Genomic DNA, 23363 nt, shown 5'->3' with positions numbered 1-23363 from the left:
GGATGTGTTTATCTCTATAGTGTCAGTCTGCTGCTCTCCCCACCTCCTGCAGAACTCCGGTCCCCGCCTGCCTCCCTTCCCTCCCTGCTGATTAGAGGGAAGGGAGGGGGGCAGGGACCGGAGCACTGCAGGAGGCGGGGGAGCAGCCGAGACTGACACTACAGATGCAAACACAGTCTGCACAGCCTGGCTGTGATTTATGTCTGATTGCAGAGTGCAGTGGGACCTTAGGGGGGTTTGGGACAGCAACAGAGGCTGGGCTGTATAGGCAGATCCAGCCTCTGTATGCAGATAACATTCTTCAAACACACCTCGGGTTCTCTTTAAAAATGACAAATGTATGGGCAGAAAAGTGGTCAAGCTGAAGATGCAGTTAAGCAGATCAAGACAGAGGTGGTCATGCTGAGACGTATGCTCAGTGTTGATGGAGTACATACGGTAGTAAATTCACTGAATCATTCGAGAAGCCTACTTTAACGTGTTTCCCCTCAGGCATGCACCAAGGGGATACAGTGTAAATCTGACACCACACAGCAATCATCCTCGCAATGCACAATCTGACAGCCATTCTTACTGACAGTAGCTACATGACATGGTACCAGCACTCCTATGAGTATGAAAGACCACAATGAGCATGGAGACCTGTCACAGGGAGCTGAAATGGTGACCAGACAAGAGGAGTCCTTACAAACACATATGACAAGCCTGATATAGCTGCAAACTGGACCAGATGTCTGCAAACTGCAACTTTCAACATTATCCATCCATATAATGGCAAGATAATTCTATCTGCAGATACTGACTGTTAAAGAACAACATATGCAATGAATACTTATTATGTGGCCTGCCAAAACATGCAGTTCTCATGAGAATCATAATTATACTACAGAGGAAAAGCATTGAAGTCCTATTACTACAGTAATTCAATACAGCCTTCTGGCCTACCAAGCAAGCAAGGAAGGAGTAATGTTATGTGAAGGCTAGCAACCCACAGCAACTAAAGGTAGATCTACAATCATCTTGCTGTTTAGGTAGAGCTTTTTAATACAAATATAGACTGAGGACAAAGCAACAAAGCATTGAATAGATCACAGGGGTACATTTAAATAAGGCCTTCGCCTCATGTACATCAGTGCTATCAGTGCAGTATAAAAAAAAACCCAAAAGCAACAGGGAAAGTAGTGACCACTGTCCCTCCTTCTCCATCCCCTGGAACTGGGTGAAGGAATTGTACAGTATTTCAGAATGACATTCTCCTGCAGTGCCCTACAGGAGATGTGCGACCGAGACTGCCTGCCGAGTGCCAATGACCCAGGGAGAGTAACAATATCGTTATTGCTACGCTTGAAGAGACTCTGAAGCCTCCTAAATGACTACTTTTTTTAGCCAGTCTTCTTAAGCATTAATGCCCTAGTTGAAACGCTGCTATCCAACGGCAAAACAAGGCTTTAATCACTCCCAAATACCAGGGCAAAAATCCACGACTTTCAAAGTCGTGGATTTTGCTGCCCGGGGAGGCAGAGCTTTGAGCCTCTCTCAGTGAAAGACGACAGAGAGGCAGGAAGAGGCGGAGATCTGCGGGAGATTGATGCGAATGAAGCAGAATGGAGGCAGAGCTGCAGCTTAAAGTTCTGCCTCCAACAGGAAGAATCCCCGCAATTTCCCCCGGGGATTTTGGGGTGATGAAAGCTATGTGAGAAATTTGCTTGCTACTTTGCTGACAAAGTATCTTCTATTCGGTCTCTCATTCAGTCCACAGCACCCAAGACTCATGCAACTAATGGAAATAGCTGCAAAAACAACCTAACACCCTGGACTGACTTCAAAAGTATTAGTGAGGAAGAGATCTCAGACATCCTCTGTCGTCTCCGCCAGACAACCTGCGACCTGGACCCTGGACCAACTAAACATATGCTGAAATGCCCTGACCTGCTTGGTCCAGCATTTCACAAAATAGTAAATTGCTCTCTGCAAGCAGGGAGGTTTCCTACCTCTCTAAAAGAAGGAATCATCAAGCCCCTTCTTAAAAAAACCTTCCATGGATCCAGATGCTATGAGCAGCTACAGACCTGTCTCCAACCTCCCCTTCTTAGGTAAAGTTATTGAAAAGGCTGTCTATCTGCAACTTGAAACCAGGCTGTCAGTAAACAACATCCTGGACCCTCTACAATCTGGCTTTAAGAAACACCACAGCTGTGAAACAGCCCTCATCCAAGTCTGCAACGATCTGCTCATGGCAAGGGACAGAGGGGAATGCTCCATCCTAATCCTGTTGGAGCTCTCAGCTGCTTTTGATACAGTTGACCATAAAATCCTGCTTAACAGACTGCAGGAGTACTGTGGCATCAGTGGATCAGTCCTCCAGTGGTTCAGATCATTCCTGACTGACAGAACACAGAGAGTATCCCTAGGACCTATAATGTCCAAACCTGCACCTCTACAATTCGGAGTGCCACAAGGATCAATCCTATCCCCTCTGCTGTTTGCAATCTACATGTTGCCAATCGGTACACTTATCCAACGACATGGCCTGACGTACCACTGCTACGCCGATGACACACAGCTATACCTGTCCTTCAAACCTGGTGGAACAGACCCTACCCCAAAAATAAACTCTTGCTTAGCTGAGCTTCAGGCATGGATGAATGATAACTGGTTGAAACTGAATGCTGACAAAACTGAGGTCCTGTTTGTCCAAAGCCAGTGCTCGCCATCAAAACAGCTCTATCCTAAAGCAACACCAATCAGGATTGGGAATTCAGACATAAACAGCTCCAACCTTGTGCGCAGCCTTGGCGTACTAATCGATGGGGAATTGAGTTTCAGAAACCAAATTTCATCTGTAGTTAAATCTTCCTTCTTTCATCTGAAGAACATTGCAAAGATTAAACATCTGATTCCCCCAGAGGATCTTCAAACCCTAGTCCACGCCTTCATCACATCACGGCTGGACTACTGCAATGCCCTTTATGCTGGCCTCCCCAAAAAGGACCTGCGTCGCCTGCAATTAGTGCAGAATGCTGCTGCCAGATTGCTAACAAACCAGCCTCGCCACTGTCACATTACACCGATCCTTCGCTCACTGCACTGGCTACCAATAGAATGGAGAATACTCTTCAAGATTGGACTGCTGACATTCAAATCCCTGCACAATCTGGGCCCTGGATACATGAAGGACTTGCTGAAGCTGCACCACACCTCTCACAACCTCAGATCAGCAAGTTCTATAAACTTGGTCACTCCCAGAGTGCACCTCAAAAAATCTGGAGACAGAGCCTTCTGTCATGCTGCCCCTACTCTTTGGAACTCCCTACCACACCCAGTAAAGACAGCACCATCCCTGGAGCTATTCAAATCCAGACTGAAAAGCCACCTGTTTAGCCTGGCATTTCCAGATTTATAAAATTCTTCCTCTGTACCACGATGGTCGGAGCCATGCTTATGCGCTTTGAGTCCCACGGGAGAAAAGCGCTTTACAAATGTTATTTGTTGTTGTTGTATTTGTTGTTTTGCTGCGGGATAGCGGTGTTTCAGCTAAGCCATTAGTGCTTAAGAAGACTGGCAAAAAAAAAAAAAAAAAAAAAAAAAAAAGGTAATTAAGGAGGCTTCAGACTCTTTAAGGTGCCCGTTAATGGTACAATATTTTCCTCAGATACGATCAGGTTTGTGGGATTGTAATTCATCAGAAGGGAATTATCAATTATTCCCATAAATGGGTCGAACAGGGCACTTTCTCTCTTTGGATTTGATCATAAAAGGCAACATTCCAATTGACAAAGTTCTGTATTCCAATCAACCATAGAAACATTTCATGACGATTTTCTACGCATACTGTGGTTTTCTGTACAAGATTGCATCTGAGAAAAATAGGTTACCATTAATGGGGTCCTCAAAGACTTTGTTGTTTGGAACAGGATGTGTCTTTGTATAATGCAAGAATACTACTAGCATGCTGATAACATGAAACTGATTTAACGCCTACACTTTGCTTTCTTTACATCACATCATGACTGGCAAAATAAAACCGTACAACCACATTTTGATACAATACACAGAGAGAGTAAACACTGAGGAACCGCTTGCATAAATAGGTCATCTCTGTCTAATGTAAGGAAACCATGGACAACCTACATTTTCAATAAAGTGTGGACATAACTTAGATGGTGTTACTAATAACACAATAAATTATCTTAAGGGATTATATTGCCTCTAACGGTGACTGCACTGCTTGGTTACATGATGTCAACTATGCCAAAAACAGGAATAGTGAAAATGTCTAATAAATTCTCGCGTCTTAGAATAACAGCCAGGCCTATGTATGCCAAATGGTTATAGAGGTGTCTGGTAAAGTGACTACATTTTCATGTTCATCAGCCAGCACCGTGGTTAAGAGGTTTTGTAGCACTGGAGTCCCGGAATCAAATCCCAGTCATGACACTATCACGATTAGGCTGTTTCCTCGTGTTTTCATGTGTTCCCCTCCAGGCTTCTCACACTTGCTGCACACCTCAGGAGAAAATACTGCTAGGTTAGTTAGTACCCCCACAAGATAATAACAGGGACCCTAGCTTGTGACCAGCTTTGGTAGTACAGATTGTTCAACATTCTATGTAAAGCACTGCAGGGGAAAAAGCGCTACATAATTTATCATCATCAACAATAATGATTATCCTCTACACACTTAATTTCAGGTTCTCATGTTTTAATCTTTTTTTCTGCCTGTTTAGACAAGCTTACATGGTTCTTAACTGCTGCTATTAAAGTTTCAGTAAAAACTTCCTGAAACTAGGTTTTTATAAAACACATCAGAGTTCCAGGAAAAGTATGGCAAGGACTTGTTCACAGTTTTTAATATGTGCACTAAAGCGCGTGTCAGGCAGTGAAATGTGTAAAACAAATGTATTCTGTGCGTCAATCATGAAAAGGTAAAAGAAGTGTTAATACAGGTCAGACTAGCTTTACTGCATTACACTGCAACACTTCCCTAATTAGACACTAACATTAGCAAAGCATATTTACTCTACACCTGTCTGTTCCCAGTTTCCCTTACCAACAGTCTATTCAATCAACTGTTCCCAAAAGCAATTCATTACAGGAAGTACAATGGAATTAGATCTCAGTGACTTGAAACTTACTTGACAGTAACTCGATTTGATAAATCCTGAAGATCTCCGGGGTGAAAAAGTTGCGCTTCTTTCAATCCAAGTTTGTCGCACGCCCGTAAGAAAACATTAATATTATCCTGTGAAGGCAAGTAGAGAAAATGGATTGCTTAGCTGAGCTGCTTGAAATCAAAACTGCTTATCAAAGTCCAAAATTCCAAAGTCCACAAGAAGCGAGAGAGATAGGAGAATGTACAGCAGCAAACAAGGAGGATGAATTGTAATAATATTTCATGAAGAACAGTAGGGCTGGCTGCAATCAGTATGGCCAAATGACGCTGCACACAGATTACCTTGCTGCAGTCCGTAAGCAGAAAAGTACACTTTGATGTCAGATCTACAAACAAACGCCCTCTTTCTGTCTTTGCACGACAAACCTCACCTCTTAGGACTTTAAAAATAACTACAGCTAATGACATTGACCCACCCAGAAACTATTGCCAGATCAGGCATAGGAGGGTGAGGAACAGGAGGAGGGACATTCTGTCTGTACACAGCCCTGAATGACAGACTCTTGCACCTGGAATCTAGGTTTGGCCGTCTAGCAAGATTGTGACAGAATGTGCACACACACAGAGCGCTGGAAATGTCAAAACTATGCTCTTGCACAGTAAAGACAAAAATACGCATAAAACTAAAGTGAAAAGAATTCAGGAGTGGTACATTGCTCACAGGCTGCACCTGTTCAGCATTTTCTTCACACAGTCAACTATAAACTGCTCTATGAAAGGCTCAGATGATACTTTGTGTTGCTATCTGTGGCTGCAAATAGGTTACAAAGAAACCTACAATTAGGTGTATTTCAGTGACAGCAGTGCAGAAAAAAAAAAAACAAGTATCAAAACAGTTTTTTTTTCCAAATCAGTTTTACACAGTGTGGTAACCCTAACTGGCTCTCAGCATAAAGCAAGCACTGAGAAATAGCTTGTCAGTAATGGGATACAAGTGCAGGGAGACAATCCCCAGGAAATCGTACACAAGAGACTCCAATTACTATAAATGTCTTTTAACAAATGACAATCTCTGTGTGGTGACACCTACTGTAACCCATAGGCAAATAACACAAATACCGCATGGAAGTCAATTGAAACAGCCCCACCCATTCCATTTGCTTCACAGGATGTTTAATATCATTGTTTGTTCTGCTGTTTTGCCTATGCAAGGAAGCTCCCCGGGATCTGGCAAATGATAACTGCTACTCAAAAAGGTCCTAAACAAGTGTGCCCTCAGCGGGGGTGGAGCTGCAAGCTACAGCACACCTTGTCAACCTGGTGGAATATATTCTGGTCCACACCACCTATAAACCCAGATTGCCAATGCCTGGTAAAAAAATAAGTGCAGATGAGGCACTTTTGCTTTCATTATGACTGTTAAAGTGGACCTGAACTCTTCCACAGGACAGAAGGAAAACCAGAGAAATGCACCCTGTATGTATTTAGAGGGCTTAGCCTATCCCATTCCCTCTCATCTGTGACTAAGTACACGTTGTAATTTGATCGCTTAGTTGTCTGCCACGGCAGAGAGGTAATTGGTAAACACCGGATGTTAACAATATGACTGCTTCCTTGAAAGCAGGAAGTAGAAACACTGCAGATTTATTGCAGGATTTGTATCAGCTGTAACAAAGAAATGTTTTTCTTTAAGGCTATGTTCACAGTGGGACATTGAGCTGTGTTATAAGCTCTTAAATGCAATGCAATGATAAGCCTATGGGCCGTTCACAGTGCGACGTTAGCATCGCATTTTAACATGTAGCGTTATGGTAATGCACTGCTGCAGTGTATTATCTCTAAACGCACACGAAAGCATACTTTTCATTGCCTGTATGCTTTACTGTACCTGTACTGTATGTATGCGATAGTAATGCAACATTAATGTACATTACCACTTATTTTGCATTTTGTAATGATGTGTTGCGACTTTAATGTCACATTACAACGCAACGTTCCACTATGAATAAGCCATAAAGGTTATTAGGCTGTTGCGTATCTTTTAGAGCAGAGAGGACGTTCTGAGTACAGGTGCACTTTAAAAGAAATACATAGTTATGAAGTCATAGGTTCTTTGTAGTGTAAAAATACAAGTAAGTCTGGATAACCACTTGTGATCCCCCAATCATTTAAGCCAGTAGCCTGAATTCAGTCTAAACTGGTAATGTGGGCTTTTAGACCTATAAAATAAAATAAAAACAGTTTGCTAGTTTTCTTTTATTAGTATGCCAAAACCTGCCGGAGTGGAAGTTCCCAATTCCAAGACAATCTTGACCTCAGAAGTAGGAAGTCACTAGTGCCCACTAGAAGTTCATCTTCATAAGCGCATTCCATGATCTACAACACTATACAAGTTGCTCAAACTTTTTTTTTTTTTTTTTTATTATAGGGGACTTTTTTTTTTTTAGATTGTTGGTAGAGAATATGGGCTCGTTTCCACTATTGCGGTGCGGAATCGCCTGGATTCCACCCTGATGAAATCGGATGAGATTCCCCATGCGTTTTTTGCCGCAAATTCACATGTGAATTCGCATAGGTGAGGGTATATGCAATTTTAACCATGTCACTGTCTGTGTGAATTTACATTGGTACCTATGCAAAATCGCATGCGAATTCGCGGCAAAAAATGCATGGGGAAACCGCATGCGATTTCCCTATTAAATACATAGTATGCGATTCGCATGCATTCCACTTGCAGGCGAATTCTGCGGCTCTTTTGTGCGTTTTTTCACCTCTGAAAAAAAACACATCTCAACAACGCTACAGTGGAAACAGGCCCATCCACTTGCATTACATGTGCGAATCCGCATGCGTTGGACGCATGCGGATTTGCGATAGTGGAAACGAGCCCTAAGAGGCATGCATGCTGGCTTCTGCATCCAGGTAGTACCTGAAGCTCAAATTAACTGTTTAGTTCAAGAGTAGAGATGGTCAATGACATACACTTATTAATTCTAACTTGCATAAAAAACACAATTGCTAAGTGCTTGGCGATTGCAATTTTGCAAAACACTTTTCAGAATGTTTTTTTTAAAGGAATGAATGTTTTTGCACATTCCTTTGAGCTAAATTGCTCTGAAAAAAATGGTACATAGAGCAATATTTCGATTTTCTAAAAATGTAAACCCTGCTGTAAGAATACTTTATGGGTCTTCAATTATTAACCACTTAAAGTAGATCCGAGATGAACTTTTACTCATTGCATAATTGTGGTCCTTTCTGATTGTTTATAGGGCATTCCTCAAGCCAAATACTTTTTGTTTTAATACTCTAATTCCCTATAAACTAAACAAGCCCCACCCACAGTTTTCAGAGAGCCTTGGCAGTAGCAAGGGCTCATGGGAGCTCAGTCTGGGCAGGAGGAGAGGGATGTATTACTAGCCAGAGATTTCAGAGGCAGGGAGGAGGGGGGGGGGGGTTAGGTTTTTTTCACAGTGAGTGCTGATGGTGCAGATAAGCTTGGCTGTGTGTAATGTTTACAAGCAACATGGCTGCTGTCATTGTATCACAGGAAGAAATAATCATAGTGTATTAAAGCTGTATGCAGACAGATTTGCTGTTTAAACCATCTAAACTGTACATAAGAGATATAGACAAGTTACTTGTTATAGTTCGTTTTTCATCGCGGATCCGCTTTAAGTCTATTTGGACGGATATATCCATCCAGGTAGACTGCCCTGATGCTGCCTAAGACGCGCAATCGCGCGCGCTCCCCGCCCCCTTCCGTTAGCCTTGAGATCAATGAAAAGGAACAACCTTTCCATTCATTGATCTAAGTCCCCAGCAGAAAAAGACTGCCTCATCAAAGGCCACTGTATTTCTGCGCAGAAAAAAAAAAAAAAAAAAAAAAAAAAAGTTTCCCATCCTAATGCTTCCTGGGAAAGAGAGCGTTCACTTCCAGGACTTTTTGACTGTAAAAAGTCCTGGTGTAGTAAAACACAGCATTTTTTTATTAAATAAACACATATTACATTTAAAATTAACTGTTTACCTCCCACACCAAAAATTACCCAAATAAAAAAAAGTTATTTAACAAAAAAAAGAAAAATAGTTATCTAAAGGTCTGAATTTTTTGACTATGCATGTCAAGAGTATAGTACCATCATTTTGTAAATTATAAGCTTGTAAATAGTAATAGACGCAAATTGAAAAAAAAAATGCACCTTTATTTCCAAATAAACTAAAGCTGAGAGTTTTACCTTTATCCAGGTGGTGGCACTACCCCCTGGAGTGCGGCACGGGGTGTCCATTGTAGCCAGTTGCAAACAGTACTGGGCACTATGTGCATTCTTTGATCTTGTTGCAGGGTACAAGTAAGCGCAGTGGTTGTTTGTGGATAAAATAAACTATTGGCGCCATAAATTGTGATAGGGACATAATTTAAATGGTGTAATAACCGGGACAAATGGGCAAATAAAATACATGGGTTTTAGTTACGGTAGCATGTATTCATTTCAAACTATAATGGCCAAAACTGAGAAATTATTTTTTCCATTCTTTCTTAATCTTCCTGTTAAAATTGATTTAGAATAAAATAATTCTTAGAAAAATGTATCACCCAAAGAAAGCCTAAATGGTGGCTGAAAAAACAAGATATAGACCATTTCAGAGTGATAAGTAGTGATAGTTATTTGTGAATGAATGGGAGGTGAAAGTTGCTTGGATGCATAAGGTGAAAACACTGTAGGCTGAAGTGGTTAATGGCACTTCTGAAAACCATCTGTATAACACTGCATTGGTCCACCTTGTTCCACCAAAACAGCCCTCATCTGTGAAAACATCTCCTCCACAATTGTAAAGGTGCCCAAACACATCGATTTTTCAACTTGATTGATTTGATTAATCTGCTGGGAATAAATTCCCCAAAATGTCAGCTCGATCGATTTTGACTAAAAATTAATCATAAGCATCGATCTGACAATGGAAAATTTAAAACAATCAGACGGAGCAAACGCATTGGCAGATTAATGGCCTATAGCAGTGTTTCTCAAACCTGTCCTTGTGACTCCCCAACGGTGCATGTTTTGCAGGCAACCTCACCTATGCACAGGTGGGGTAATTAGTGTCTCAGCTACATGGAATCCACCTAGCTAAGACACTAATTACCCCCACCTGTGCATAGGTGCGGTTGTCTGCAAAACATACAGCGTTGGGGAGTCATGAGGACAGGTTTGAGAAACACTGGACTATAGTTTTGGACTGCATCCAACAGTGCAGCTCTGCAGTTTGGAATCTATTGGATATTGATGTGCAGTGTATGGCAGGTATTGATTCCTTCTGAATACATTCTTTTCAGAAAGGAATTGATCGTTTTGGAACATTGGGTGGAAATCTTTAAGGGTATAGCCATTCAAGAACTTGTTTTTTTTAGCACATTGCACAGATGTGCACTTAGGTTGAGTTTTGGCGAAATTGGAGGCCAAAGAAAAAAGGTAGGGATAAGCTATTTTTGGTCCATGATGCGATTTTGATGCTCACATGCCCACTGTATGCACTTTGTGTAGAAGAGTCACCATGGGCACTCTGGTCTGTGGCTGCACAGCAATCTGCAATGCTTCCAGTTTTCTGACACTTTTCTCTCATGGCCAGCATTCAGTTTTCCAGCAATTTGTTCTACAGTTGGACCAGACAAACTAGCCTTCATTCCACACATGCAAGAACGAACCTTAGGTATCCAGGACCCTGTTGGTTTACAGATCGTCCTCCTTTGAACCACGTGTAGTAGGTACTGATCACTGTATACTGTGGACACAAGACCAGTCATTTTTAAGATGTTCCGACCCAATTATTCAGCAAACAAAGCTTGGTCCTTATCAGGAGACGCTCGCATTTGCTTTCCTGTTTCTGGCACATCACCGTCCAGAGCTGCCTGTTCACAAGCAGCTTACAATCACAATTATTCAGTACAAACAGTTTGAGGTTTTTTGTTTTTTTTTTTCTTCAGTTAATGCTAATGTAATGTTAATTTTATGTAAATCGATGCAGTTTGGAATTAGACTAGTCAAATATAGTAGTTCACTTAAAAGACCACTATAGCGAAAATCGTCAAATTTAAAATACATATAAACACATACATACAAGTAGTGTGTTTTCTTTCACAGTAAAATGAGCATAAATGACTTTTCTCCTATCTTGCTGTCACTTACAGTAGGTAGTAGAAATCTGACAGAACCGACAGGTTTTCAAATAGCCCATCTCCTCATAGGGGATTCTCAAGAGTTTTGTTTATTTTCAAAAGCACTTAATGAATGGCAGTTGCTCTGTCCAACTGCCAAAAAATTTAGCTGTGAGCCGGAAAGCTGGCCAGCATAATTGTATAAATGCTTTTCAGGGAAGGTCTTTATAAAGGATAAAAGCCTTGCTGAAAATCCCCCATGAAGAGATGGACTAGTCCAAAACCTGTTGGTTCTGTCAGATTTTTACACTGGAAGAAGAACACTTATTTGTATACGTTTACACATTTTAAATTTTAAAATTTTTGGCGATAGTGGTCAATTGGTCACATTCCAAACCACATAAATTTGCATAAAATTAGGATGAGATTTGTTTCAACTCAACTATTAGCATTTCGTTAACCATCCATTTACTTCTAGTGTTAGGCCTCTTTTCAAAAAGCAGTTGATAGACAGTGAAAAGCCTCTCAAACTCACACGACTGCTTGCTGCTGCATGGTAACTGCTCACTGCTGCCTGGGGCTAATCCACTTACCTGGGGCTTCCTCCAGCCTGTGGGAGTCAGGACGTGTCCTCGACGCCGCTCCGGAGGCTCCCGGTCTTCTCCGGTGGCTCACCCGACCTGGACGGCTTTCTGGTTGGGCTTCTCCTTGCGCTCCAACATGAGTCTCACGCGGTCGCGCTGACGTCATCGGACGTCCTACGGACTGCGCAGGTGCAGAACTACTGCGCCTGCGCAGTACAGCCTGGAGGACGTCCGATGACGTGACCACGTGAGACGCATGTTGGAGTGCACAAGAGCCCGACCAGGAAGCCGTCCAGGTCGGGTGAGCCACCGAAGAGGCGTCAAGGGCACGTCCTGCCTGCCATGGGCTGAAGGAAGCCCCAGGTAAGTGGATTAGTATTTTTATTTTTTTTAACTCCGTGAACCCTCCCTTTAAAAGCAAGTGCAGCACTGTGTACAGGCCCTTAGGCCTTTTATTCCACGAGCAGTTGAACTGTGTGCTCACCAAGCAGTTACCAGGCAGCAGTGAGCAATTTACAGGCAGCAGTGAGCAGTTGTGAGTGTGAGAGGCATTTCACTGCCTATCCACTACCCGTGGAAAAGAGGGCTTAACCACTTGAGGACCGCAGTGTTAAACCCCCCCCCAAAGACCAGGCTATTTTTTCCCTAAATGGCCACTGCAGCTTTAGGGCAGAGCTGCAGGGCCACACAACACCGCACACGAGTGATCCTCCCCCCTTTTCCCCCCACCAACAGAGCTCTCTGTTGGTGGGGTCTGATCGCTCCAAAGTTGTTGTTTTTTTTTTTAATTTTTTTTTATACAAATATTTTATTTTTTTAATAAAAAATGGCCTTTTTTTATTTGATTTCCCCTGCTCCCTCCCTCCTGCCAGCCAATCAGGGTGATCAGCTGTCATAGGCTTCAGCCTATGACAGCCGATCACTGCCCAGCCTATGGAGGGGACAGCCGTGTCACACGGCTGTCCCCAGTACAGTGCTGCTGCCTATCGCAGCGCTGTACATGTAAATAGACGGCGATTGCCGCTCGGAGACTGAAGGCGGGGCAGAGCTCCGCCCCCCCGAGAAGGAGATGCGCGCGCAGCCTGTGCGCAATCTCCTTCAGTAGCTGGCTCCAGGACCTGACGCCACTTGGCATCAGGTGGTCTTGGGGCTGCCGCCGCAGCCACGCCCATTGGCGTGGAGCGGTCGTAGAGTAGTTAACCTGCTGAGCGGTCTGGACGAGCTCAGCTCGTCCAACACCGCCAGAGGCTGCCGCTCAGGCCCTGCTGGGCCGATTTCCACCAAATAAAAAGCAGCACACGCAGCCGGCACTTTGCCAGCCGCGTGTGCTGCCTGATCGCCGCTGCAGCGCGGCGATCCGCCGCGTGCAACGGCGAAAGAGGGTCCCCCCAGCCGCCCGAGCCCAGCGTAGCCGGAACAAACAGTTCCGGCCAGCGCTAAGGGCTGGATCGGAGGCGGCTGACGTCAGGACGTCGGCTGACGTCCATGACGTCACTCCGCTCGTCGCCATGGCGACGAGGGAAGCGAAACACGGAGGGCCTCTCATTGCGGCCTTCCGTGTTATTTCTTGCCGCCGGAGGCGATCGGAAGATCGCCTCCGGAGCGCCCTCTAGTGGGCTTTCATGCAGCCAACTTTCAGTTGGCTGCATGAAATAGTTTTTTTTTTATTTAAAAAAAACCCTCCCGCAGCCACCCTGGCGATTTAATCAGAACGCCAGGGTGGTTAAACTGCACAGTTAAGCAGTAACTGCTTATAAAACAACCGATTTGCCAGAAAACCTGTATACTAAACGAAGGTTGTAATTATGCATGAATGCAGAGCATCAGTTGTGGGGTGTGCATGCAGGTTTTGGGCGGCTGTGGGGTTCGCATTATGGGTAGTGGATGTGGTGCGCATATGTAGATGCATAGTTTAATGTATAGGATGATTTGCGATTCTTTTGCCAATTTCTGGTTAGCTAGTTTACCATGTATAGTGGCTAATGAGACGTTGGGAAGGAGCAGCAGTCAGTTTTGCCTTTTGAGCACAGAGTTAAAGTGGACCTGAACTCTCGCACAGAGGACAGAAGGAAAACAGAGAAATGCACCTTGTATGTATTTAGAGCGTTTAGCCTCTCTAATTCCCCCTCATCTGACTAATCACAACTGTAATTTGATCTTAGCTGTCAGCTGGCTGCCATGGCCAAGCAGCTAATTTGTAAACACAGGGATAAATATATGTTGGCTTCCATGAAAGCAGTAAGTAGACAAACTGCAGATTTGTATCAGCTGTGAGGTCTTAAAGAGTAACTGTCAGGCTGCAGAAGCTAATTTAAACCTCTATTCTCCTGTGTTAAACAGTTTAGAAGGAAGCTCAAAAGCCATTAGTGAGGATAAACATCTCAGTTACCTTTGATGTGTGCTTATCTTAAAGTCTGTTATAGACCCATAAAGACGCAAGCCGCAGCTAAACTGCAAAGCATTCTGGGGCCCTCCCCTCCGCTGCTAATGAGACGGTACAGGAGCTTCTAATCAGTCCAGCACGAAACACTGATAAATCTCGGGGCAGAGTTTCACTGCAGGAGTCAGCTATTGTTCCTAGCCACATGGCTCATTAATATTCACTGCACACCGTGTTGTTCAAGAACGAGCTTATCTGTGATCAGAAGCAGGCAGGACATGACGACACATTTGGCTTCACAAACATGGAGCCTGCCATGAGCTGTCAGGAGCATCTATCTCTGCATATACTATATACAAATTCTGTGAAATCCAAACGTGGACAGTGAAATGCATATGTAATGTAAGTACAGCCAATCTTTAGCTACTGATATATGTGTTTATTTTCTCTGAGACCCTATACCTAACAGCTCCTCTTTAAACATAAATCACCAGCGCTATGGCAATTGCTGAGCGATTTATTGAGCGGTTGTTAAAGCGCTTTTAGAGCACTTAGTGCTTAGAAAAGAACTTTTCTAAGCGCATTTGTGTAGTGATGTTTTTTTCGCTTCCTGACGTTAGTCAGGAAGTGAACTCTTTGCCCCAGAAATGAATAAATACAATGTATTTATTCATTAAAAGCATTCGGGAAAGCGCTTTTCAAATCACTTTTTCAAGCGCTTAGAGATTTTCGTATCCGCTATTCTGAATCGCAAACTCAGAAAATGGTGCAGGACCTGCATTTGCGCTTGGATAGAAAGCTTATCGCTCATGTGGGAACACTCACATAGAGCAACATTGCAGAAGCGCTTTTAAGGCAATTTTATAAATCACCAGTGCTTACAAAAAAAAAAAAGTGAAAATGATAATGTGAGCAAGCCATGACAAATGTTTTTCTTTAAAGGTTATTATGCTTTTGTGTATCTTTTATAGCAGAGAGGAAGTTCTAAGTTCAGGTCCGCTTTAATCAGCTGCCCCCATCATATACATTACTAAATAAGAGTCTGAAAGAGAGAGTCTGAAACCTACAAAATTACCTGTTTTTAATAGCCAGTCCTCTTCAGCATTAATGCCATAGCTGAAATGCCTCATTCCCGCAGCAGAACGAGGCCTTAAAGAGAATCTGTATTGTTAAAATCGCACAAAAACATACCAGTGCGTTAGGGGACATCTCCTATTACCCTCTGTCACAATTTTGCCGCTCCCCGCCGCATTAAAAGTGGTTAAAAACAGTTTTTAAAAGTTTGTTTATAAACAAACAAAATGGCCACCAAAACAGGAAGTAGGTTGATGTACAGTATGTCCACACATAGAAAATACATCCATACACAAGCAGGCTGTATACACCCTTCCTTTTGAATCTCTCGAGATCATTTGTGTGTTTCTGTCCCCCTGCAGCTATCTTCCACTGAAGTGTCAGGCTGTTTCTTCCTGCAGAGTGCAGACAGCTCTGCCTGTATGTAATTCCTTAGTATGTGAAAGCCCAGCCAGCTCAGAGGAGGATTTATCCAGCTTGTAAAAGATAATAGAGCAGAGAGAAGCTGCACTAATCTAAATAACACACAGCAGTGTGCAGAGAGGGTCCTGGAGGGGGGAGATGCATCACAGAACCACAACACTGAAGAACTTGGCAGCCTTCCAGACACAGGCTGACAAGTCTGACGAGAGAGATAAGTTATTATTATTATTATTATTATTATTTAGTATTTATATAGCGCCGACATATTACGCAGCGCTGTACAGTGTATATATATATATCTTGTCACTAACTGTCCCTCAAAGGAGCTCACAATCTAATCCCTACCATTGCCATATGTCTATATTATGTAGTGTTAAGTATAAGTTGATTTATTACAGAGATGGTGATAGTAGAACATGCTGCAGTATGCCAGAACACATTAGAATAGCTTTTGGAACTTGTAGGATGATAAAAAACAGGATGCAATTTTTGTTACGGAGTCTCTTTAATCACCCCGAAATCCCCAGGGCAAAATTTGAGGCGCCTTCCAGGTAGAGGCAGAGCACTTCCTCTACTCGCATAAATCTGCACGGATCTCCACCTCCTCGCACCCCTCAGTCTTCTTTCACTGAGAGGGGCGGGGAGAGGCAGAGATCCACAGAGATTGATGCGACTGGAGGCAGAGCTACAGAGCAAAGCTCTGCCTCCCCGGACAGCAAAATCCACAACCTGGAAAGTCGTGGATTCTTGCCCAAGGATTTGGGGGTGAAGAGGGGGATAAAACCTTGTTCTGCCACGGGGATGTGGCGCTTCAGCTATGGCATTAATGCTGAAGAGGACTGGCTATTAAAAAAAAAAAAAAAAAAAAAAAAGTAATTTTTTAGGCTTCAGACTCTCTTGAACTAGCTAAGGGCCCTTGGCGGTAACCCCGTAGTTCGGGGTAAGCCGCGCAGGAGGTTTTCTCAGGCCCTTCTGGGCCGTTTTGCTTAATTTTTTTTTTTTTGCTTAGCACTTTGCTAGCTGCGTCAGCACACCGATCGCCGCCACCCCGCGCTCAATCGCCACTATCAGTCGCACCGCGCCCCCCCACCCGTGGCCAATCAGCGTTGAGGGGTGGATCGGGACTCCCAATGACATCCCGACGTCGGTGACGTCATCCCGCCCCATCGCCATGGCGACGGGGGAAGCCCTCCAGGAAATCCCGTTCTTTAGGATTTCCTGATCAAAGCGGGCGGGGGGATGCCGCTGAGCAGCGGCTATCATGTAGCAAACCCTGGGCTCGCTACATGATTTGAAAAAAAAAAACAAAAAAAAAAAAACTGCTGCGCTGCCTCCTGGCGGAATTTTTTAGACCGCCAGGGGGGTTAAAGCCTGTGTAAGGCCGCAAACAAATTTACTCTGCACGTTCTTACCATTTAACCTAACAGAGGAACATAAATTTCCAAAGCCAACGTGACCTCTGGTGTCCTTCCCACCAGTTGTCCTGGCAGAAAGAACTATTTGTAAAGTGGTCAAGAGGTCAGCACGAGTTCTAAATTAGCAAAAGTAAAAAAAAAAAAAATACCAAGCACAAAATTTAACTTGACAGCACAGACAGTTCACAAATAAAGTTAATACAGTATATAAACATGTCAATGTGGTACTTTCGTTTGCCTATGAAAGTGGGATCAGCATATTGGGCCATTGATATTTTCCCCTCTAGTAAACTTTACTTCAGTTTGGTTTTTTCTATGACACTGAGCACGGAGTGCAGACAAAATGCCAAACAATATAAGGGCAATAATATAAAACAAGCATGTTCTACGTAAAAACATAGCAAATATTATTCTGTCTGTGGTGATTGTACTATGGTTTCAGAGCAGCTAGTGGCTAAACAAAGCTCAGCACAGCATAGCATACTATGAATAGACCCTAGCACATCTTGGATTTGCTCACTGATTTATCAAAAACAGTTGTGTGGAAAATGATTTGCCTCTTCCTAGTTTCCTCTACTGCTGCATATTTTTCACACTGCGTTTTCTGATCTTTAGTGCTAGTCACAACAACTAGTCGCCATAGGGATGATCAATAAGATGCAAATATTTCTGAGTTCATTTTTTTAAATTTGTATACAAAGGTTTGCAGCTTGAAAATGGACCAATCATTTTAAACCTTGGTGGGACACAGGCAATTTTCAAGCTGAACACATTTGAATACACATTTACATAATTCTGCATCAACTCAAAAATATCATTATTGATCATTCTTAGCCAGTGTTTCAATTAAAATGCATTTCAGTGTACTCGGAGGTGCTGGTCACCATCAGGTGACATGGCCCTCAAAGCCTAGAAGAACTTTTCACAGTCACACAATTTATCTCAAGGTGAACTCTATCTCCCATACTGTAAATAATAATCTATGTGTATGGGGTTTGTAATGGTAGTTTTTGTATGTACCCCATACTGATGCTTACAGTACAGAAGTAGGTGTCCCATTAGTGTTTAGTGAGTAATCCCTGTAATTCATCCTAAACCAAAATGAAGTCTAAAAAAAAAATTAAAAAAAATAAAAATTAAAATAAAATAAAAACAGAAGAAACCAGTAACAGTTTTTAAAAGTCATACACCAGGTATAATACTCGTGTGAATTAATATTTTCCCAGAGTCTCCCATACTATGTTCCCATAATGTACCACAGCTTCCTAGTGTTCTGCAATGGGTGTTCGAGCTTTCCATTATTAACTAGAGTGTGATCCTGCTTCCCAGTGTCCTCATTAGGTGTCCCAGCTTCCCACAGATAATCCCATCTTTTTACAACCCCAACAATGAGCCCCAGTTCCCAGTGTCCCTATAAGACTTTACATTTCTAAACCAGGGTTTCTCAACCCTCAACAACTCAGCCCTCAAGTACCCCCAACAGTGCAAGTTTTGAAGAAATCCACAGGCAGTTAAAAGGGAACCAAGCACCATGCCACTTTTCTTTTCCTGGTTAACAGCTATAGGAGCTGCCATGTTCCCCCATCCCCTTCTAGTTGCCCATCATTTTTCCAGGGGAAGGTGTGAAGATAGGATCTGTGACTTCTTTAAACCCTTTAAAGCACAGTATTCTACTCCCACTCCCCCATCACGGATGAAAGTTTTTTTGCTCTCTGCTAATGTGTGCAATAAAATAATCACATCAGTCCGTATCTGCCATGGAAGTAGGGTATTAAAACTCTGCTAAACTTTGAATTATGAAAGGAAGAGGTAAAATTGAAAGTTTCTCATTGATGAGCCACATTGTTCGCGTGCATATTTAATGTGCTGTTGAGAAACCATGGGTGCTAAAAATGGTGCTTGGTAAAGTTCAGTCCTCAAGTACCCCCAACAGTGCATGGTTTTGAGGAAATCCACAGAGGTAGTTAATGAGCTCTGCAGAGACACTAATTACCTGACCTGTGAATGTGTTTTTCTTTAAAACATGCACTGTGGGGGTACTTCTGGACCAAGTTGAGAAACCTTGCTCTAAACCATCCTCTCGGACTTCTGTTTGTTAGGTGAATAGGAGATTATGCTACTGCTTTCACAATTTTGATATTTAATGCAGTTGTTGCAGAGAAATTCATTTTGGATAAATCACATGAACCAGAGATCTGTCCTGACCCCTTCCACCTCTTCCATTGGAGGACAGAAAAGGAGGTGGGCAGGGTCCCCTCTGTTACATTGACTGATACCTTCCCCTGGCTCCTCCATGACTAATTCATATAGGTGATGATGGGTTTAGGGAGTTTGAACGACTAGTAGTTTGCTTTGCAGTTCTGCCTGACATGAGAACAGCACTGCAAAACTAGTGAGTCAGTTAACAATGAATGATGCAAAAATGTGCAATGCACAAAACTTTCTTCGTTACATATTATTATACAGTCAACATATGTATAAAAACACAGGCAGGCTAGGGCTTTAAATGTATCTGTAGTGAGAGCAAGAGAAGCGGAGGAACAGCAGGCAAAGTGAAAAAGTGCTGGCAGGCCACAGCAGCTGGTAGGTCATTAGCTGGACAGCATTGGTATGAAGTGTGCATTATGTCATTTTTCCATGTCTTCTGGGAGTGCCAGGAAATATGAAAATCCGGGACTGAAATACAGGAGCTCTTAATCTTAAACTAACACCACCTTATTTAAGACAACGGGAAAAAAAGGTAACTAAAATCAGTTTACTTCCTTTATGTTGCTTTGCAAAGTCCACCTAGCCCAAAGGTGTGAAGCACAAGATTGCAATTAGATTTTTGTGCACATGGGCTGTGAGCAAGGATCTAGTATAATTAATTTCTGCAGAAATAACCAGGCTACGTTGAATGAGTCCAACACTCACTGCAGAGGAAACTAAGGATGCAACAATACAAACATGGTGTGCATACAATTGTTGTATGTCCTCATGGAACAGATTATTCCCTCAGTGCAGCTCTTTGTGGCCTTATCAGAGGGCTAAAGGTAGCCATGCACTGATCGAATCTGATCAGAGAGGGATCGTATGGCTGCCTTTACTGCAAACAGATTGTGAATAGATTTCAGCCTGAAACCGATTCACCATCTGCCGAGCTGCCGCTGTCTCTCCCTCCCCACCCCCCCTCCCGCATACATTACCTGAAGCCTGGTCCCAGGCATCTTCTCCGGATCGGCTCCTGGCTCGCATCTTCTCCGCATCATGACATCCGCGTATAACGTTGTCACTCCAGTGACAGCGGAAGTTCAAATAGAGCGCCCTCTATTTGTACTTCCGCTGTCACTGCAGTGACACAGGAAGTTATACACGGATGCCGGATGTCGTGATCCGGAAGGTGATGCGGAGAAGATGCTAGCCGGGAGGTGGTGCGGAGAAGATGCCGGGAGCCAGCTTCAGGTAATGTATACCTGCGTCGATCGTACGCCGCTAGCGATGCGCTCCCTACCCACGGGCGATCGACTAATTTCCTGCACGGAGCAATCGACGGGATTGATCTATTTCGTGATCGAAATAGATCGAAATTTAGCGTTTAGCGTGAACGATGTGACAGCAGATTCGATCCCAGTGATCGAATCTGCTGTCGATCGGCGGGTAATCGGCCTAGTGTATGGCCAGCTTAATTATCCTAGAAAAACTGAAAAATGAGAGACTGGGATGAAAACAACAACAACACACAGCCAAACACCAAAATATGCTGCATGCTACAAAAATGGGTTATTTTTTGTTGTATGTCACACTTAAAAAGGACACATCCTGTCTAGACAGTGATGGAAATGCTTACTTACAAATGTAACAGACATCAAAATTGATTCAATACAGAATAGCTTCAAAATATTTCCACCTTTCACCAGTCCAGCCATCTACTCCACCTTCCTCACCTCTGCTTGGTTGCTCACCCACCCACCAGAAACTACCCATCCCCTCTCTGTCTGGCCAGGCACTCACTATGACCTCATTCTCTTCCCGCCTTTCACTGCTTTAACCGAACAATGTCACTTTTCACCAATCTCTAAAGCTCATACCACTACCTGTGCCCTGGACCTTATTCCCTCTTAGGGTCGGTTTCCACTACAAAGTGATGCGAATGCGGCTACTTAGCCGCATCGGGAGATGCGGAAGTTAATTGGAGGAGATGGGACGGGGATGCGGCCGTGCGAGAATCTGCAGCATGCTGCAGATTCTCGGATCGCTCCGCACAACATGCGTGCAGTGGAAACTCTTCCATCGCTGTGCATGTGTTTCAGGATACCTGCGGTGCGATGCGGCTATGTAGCCGCATCGCACCGCTCCTAGTGGAAACGGGCCCTAATCACTCAGCTCTCCTCTTTCTTTATCCCTGCTATAACCACTATTATCAGCCTCTCCATCTCAACTGGCATTTGCCCTTCCTCATTTAAACAAGAAATAACACCACCAATCAAAAAACAACAACAACAAAAAACAACCTTTCTTTGGACTATACAGCCCCATCTATCATCCAGTCTCACTTCTTCCCTTTGCTTCCAAACTGCTGGAACGACACATCTATTTAGAAAATGTCCAACTTCCTGTCTACTAACTCCTCGTTAGACCCTCTCCGGTCTGACCTCCGATCTCACTATTCCACTGAAACAGTCATCAAGTTGCAAATGAGCCCTCATTGCAAAATCCAAAGGACAATTTACTGTACTAATACTCCTTGACCTTTCCTCTACCTTTGACACTGTTGATCACTCTCTGCTTCTCCAGACACTCGTCACTGGATGCCAAGGGCCCAGCAAATTCTTGGATCTTTCACGGTCTTCTATTCCAACACCAACTCTTCTCCACACCTATTTGTTGGTATACTACAAGGCTACATTCTAGGACCTCTTCTCTTCTCCATCTATATTGATGGCCTGGGACATTTAATATGCGCTCTTGGTTTCCAGTATCATCACTCCTCTAATGGCACTCAAATCTCTCTCTCAGCTCCTGACCTCTCTACACTATTATCGAGTCACTGACTCAGAAGTTTCTAAACCCATCTTTACATTACAAAAAACAATAAGAGCCTGTTTCCACTATCGCAAATTTGCATGCGTTTGCCGCATGCGAATTCGCATAGCCAATACAAGTGGATGGGACTGTTTCCACTTGTCAGGATTTCTGAGAGTTTTCGTCCGCGTGAAAAATTCGCATGTCAGAGCCATCAGAATTTGCATACTGCATACAGATGTGGGTGTATGCAAATTTTCATGCAAATTCGCATGGAATCAATGGAAAAGCACACAGGCACTGCCATGGTTAAATTCGCATACAGCAACGCGAATTCGCATACAACAAATTCACATCCACATGCAAATTTTTACCGTGGCGATTCGCACCGCACAAGTGGAAATGGGCCCTGAGAATTATTCCTAGAATTGAGCTTTAACCTAGTATAAGAAGAAACATAGCCATGCATGATGAGCTTTGTTCTACTCATTAATACCCACTCCAAATGCACTTGTAGACCGCTGGAGTGCAGCCAAAAAAAAATAAAAAAATTTAAATAAATAAAAAAAACACATTCGATATGCTCTTGTCAAATATGTTTAGAGAGACACAATGCATTAATAGAGTGCTGCAGGAGATCCGCAAAGCCTTTGGACCATCCAGAGGATTCCCACTACTGAGGTAAGGATTGTGTTGTGTACTCTACTTCATGCCATGTAAAATGAACTCCAACAAAGAGGTGATGTGTTTCTGGATCAGTGTTCTCCCCAGGCTCTTTTAGCCGGGTGCTCCACTCGGCTAGTTTTGTTGAGCATCCAGCTGTCTTCGGCTCACCTCCTGCTATGCTGTAAGCAGATTTGCTCACAGAAGCACCAGCCCTGCATTCTCACATCTCGCCCCACCCGGCTATTTTTTCATACCACCCGGCTGGAAAAAAATTCTAGGGAGAACACTGTGGATTAAGTTTATATACACACTCTCCTCTTTACATGGTAAAGTTTTGACATTCATTACGCAGCAATGACCTCTATTCACAGAAAATTATTTTCATAAGAGTTCTTACTCCCAATTTAATGTTTTTAATACAAAGCAGGCTGAAGACCACGGCTATTCAGTATTGGCTTTTGGTCTTATACCTTGCATTCAAAGGTCTTTCCAGATTTTTAATCTTTAAATGGAACCTAAAGCGAGGAAACTGTTCTGATTTGATACGTACCCA

General features: G+C 43.3%; 1 protein-coding gene across 1 annotated transcript in view; it reads right to left on the bottom strand.

Annotated features, from left to right (window-relative positions):
* Positions 1-23363, bottom strand: part of LMO7 (LIM domain 7) — a 234079-nt gene that overhangs the window by 123935 nt on the left and 86781 nt on the right. Inside the window, exon 5 of the mRNA XM_068267863.1 lies at positions 5136-5242. Within this exon, the coding sequence (XP_068123964.1) occupies positions 5136-5242 (107 nt within the window). The remainder of the gene's footprint in view (positions 1-5135; positions 5243-23363) is intronic.

Source organism: Hyperolius riggenbachi, chromosome 2 (genome assembly GCF_040937935.1).
Source record: "Hyperolius riggenbachi isolate aHypRig1 chromosome 2, aHypRig1.pri, whole genome shotgun sequence".
In the NCBI taxonomy this organism is placed as follows: Eukaryota; Metazoa; Chordata; class Amphibia; order Anura; family Hyperoliidae; genus Hyperolius; species Hyperolius riggenbachi.
Note: the sequence above shows the minus strand (reverse complement) of the source record. Positions and strands in the feature narration are given on the sequence as shown.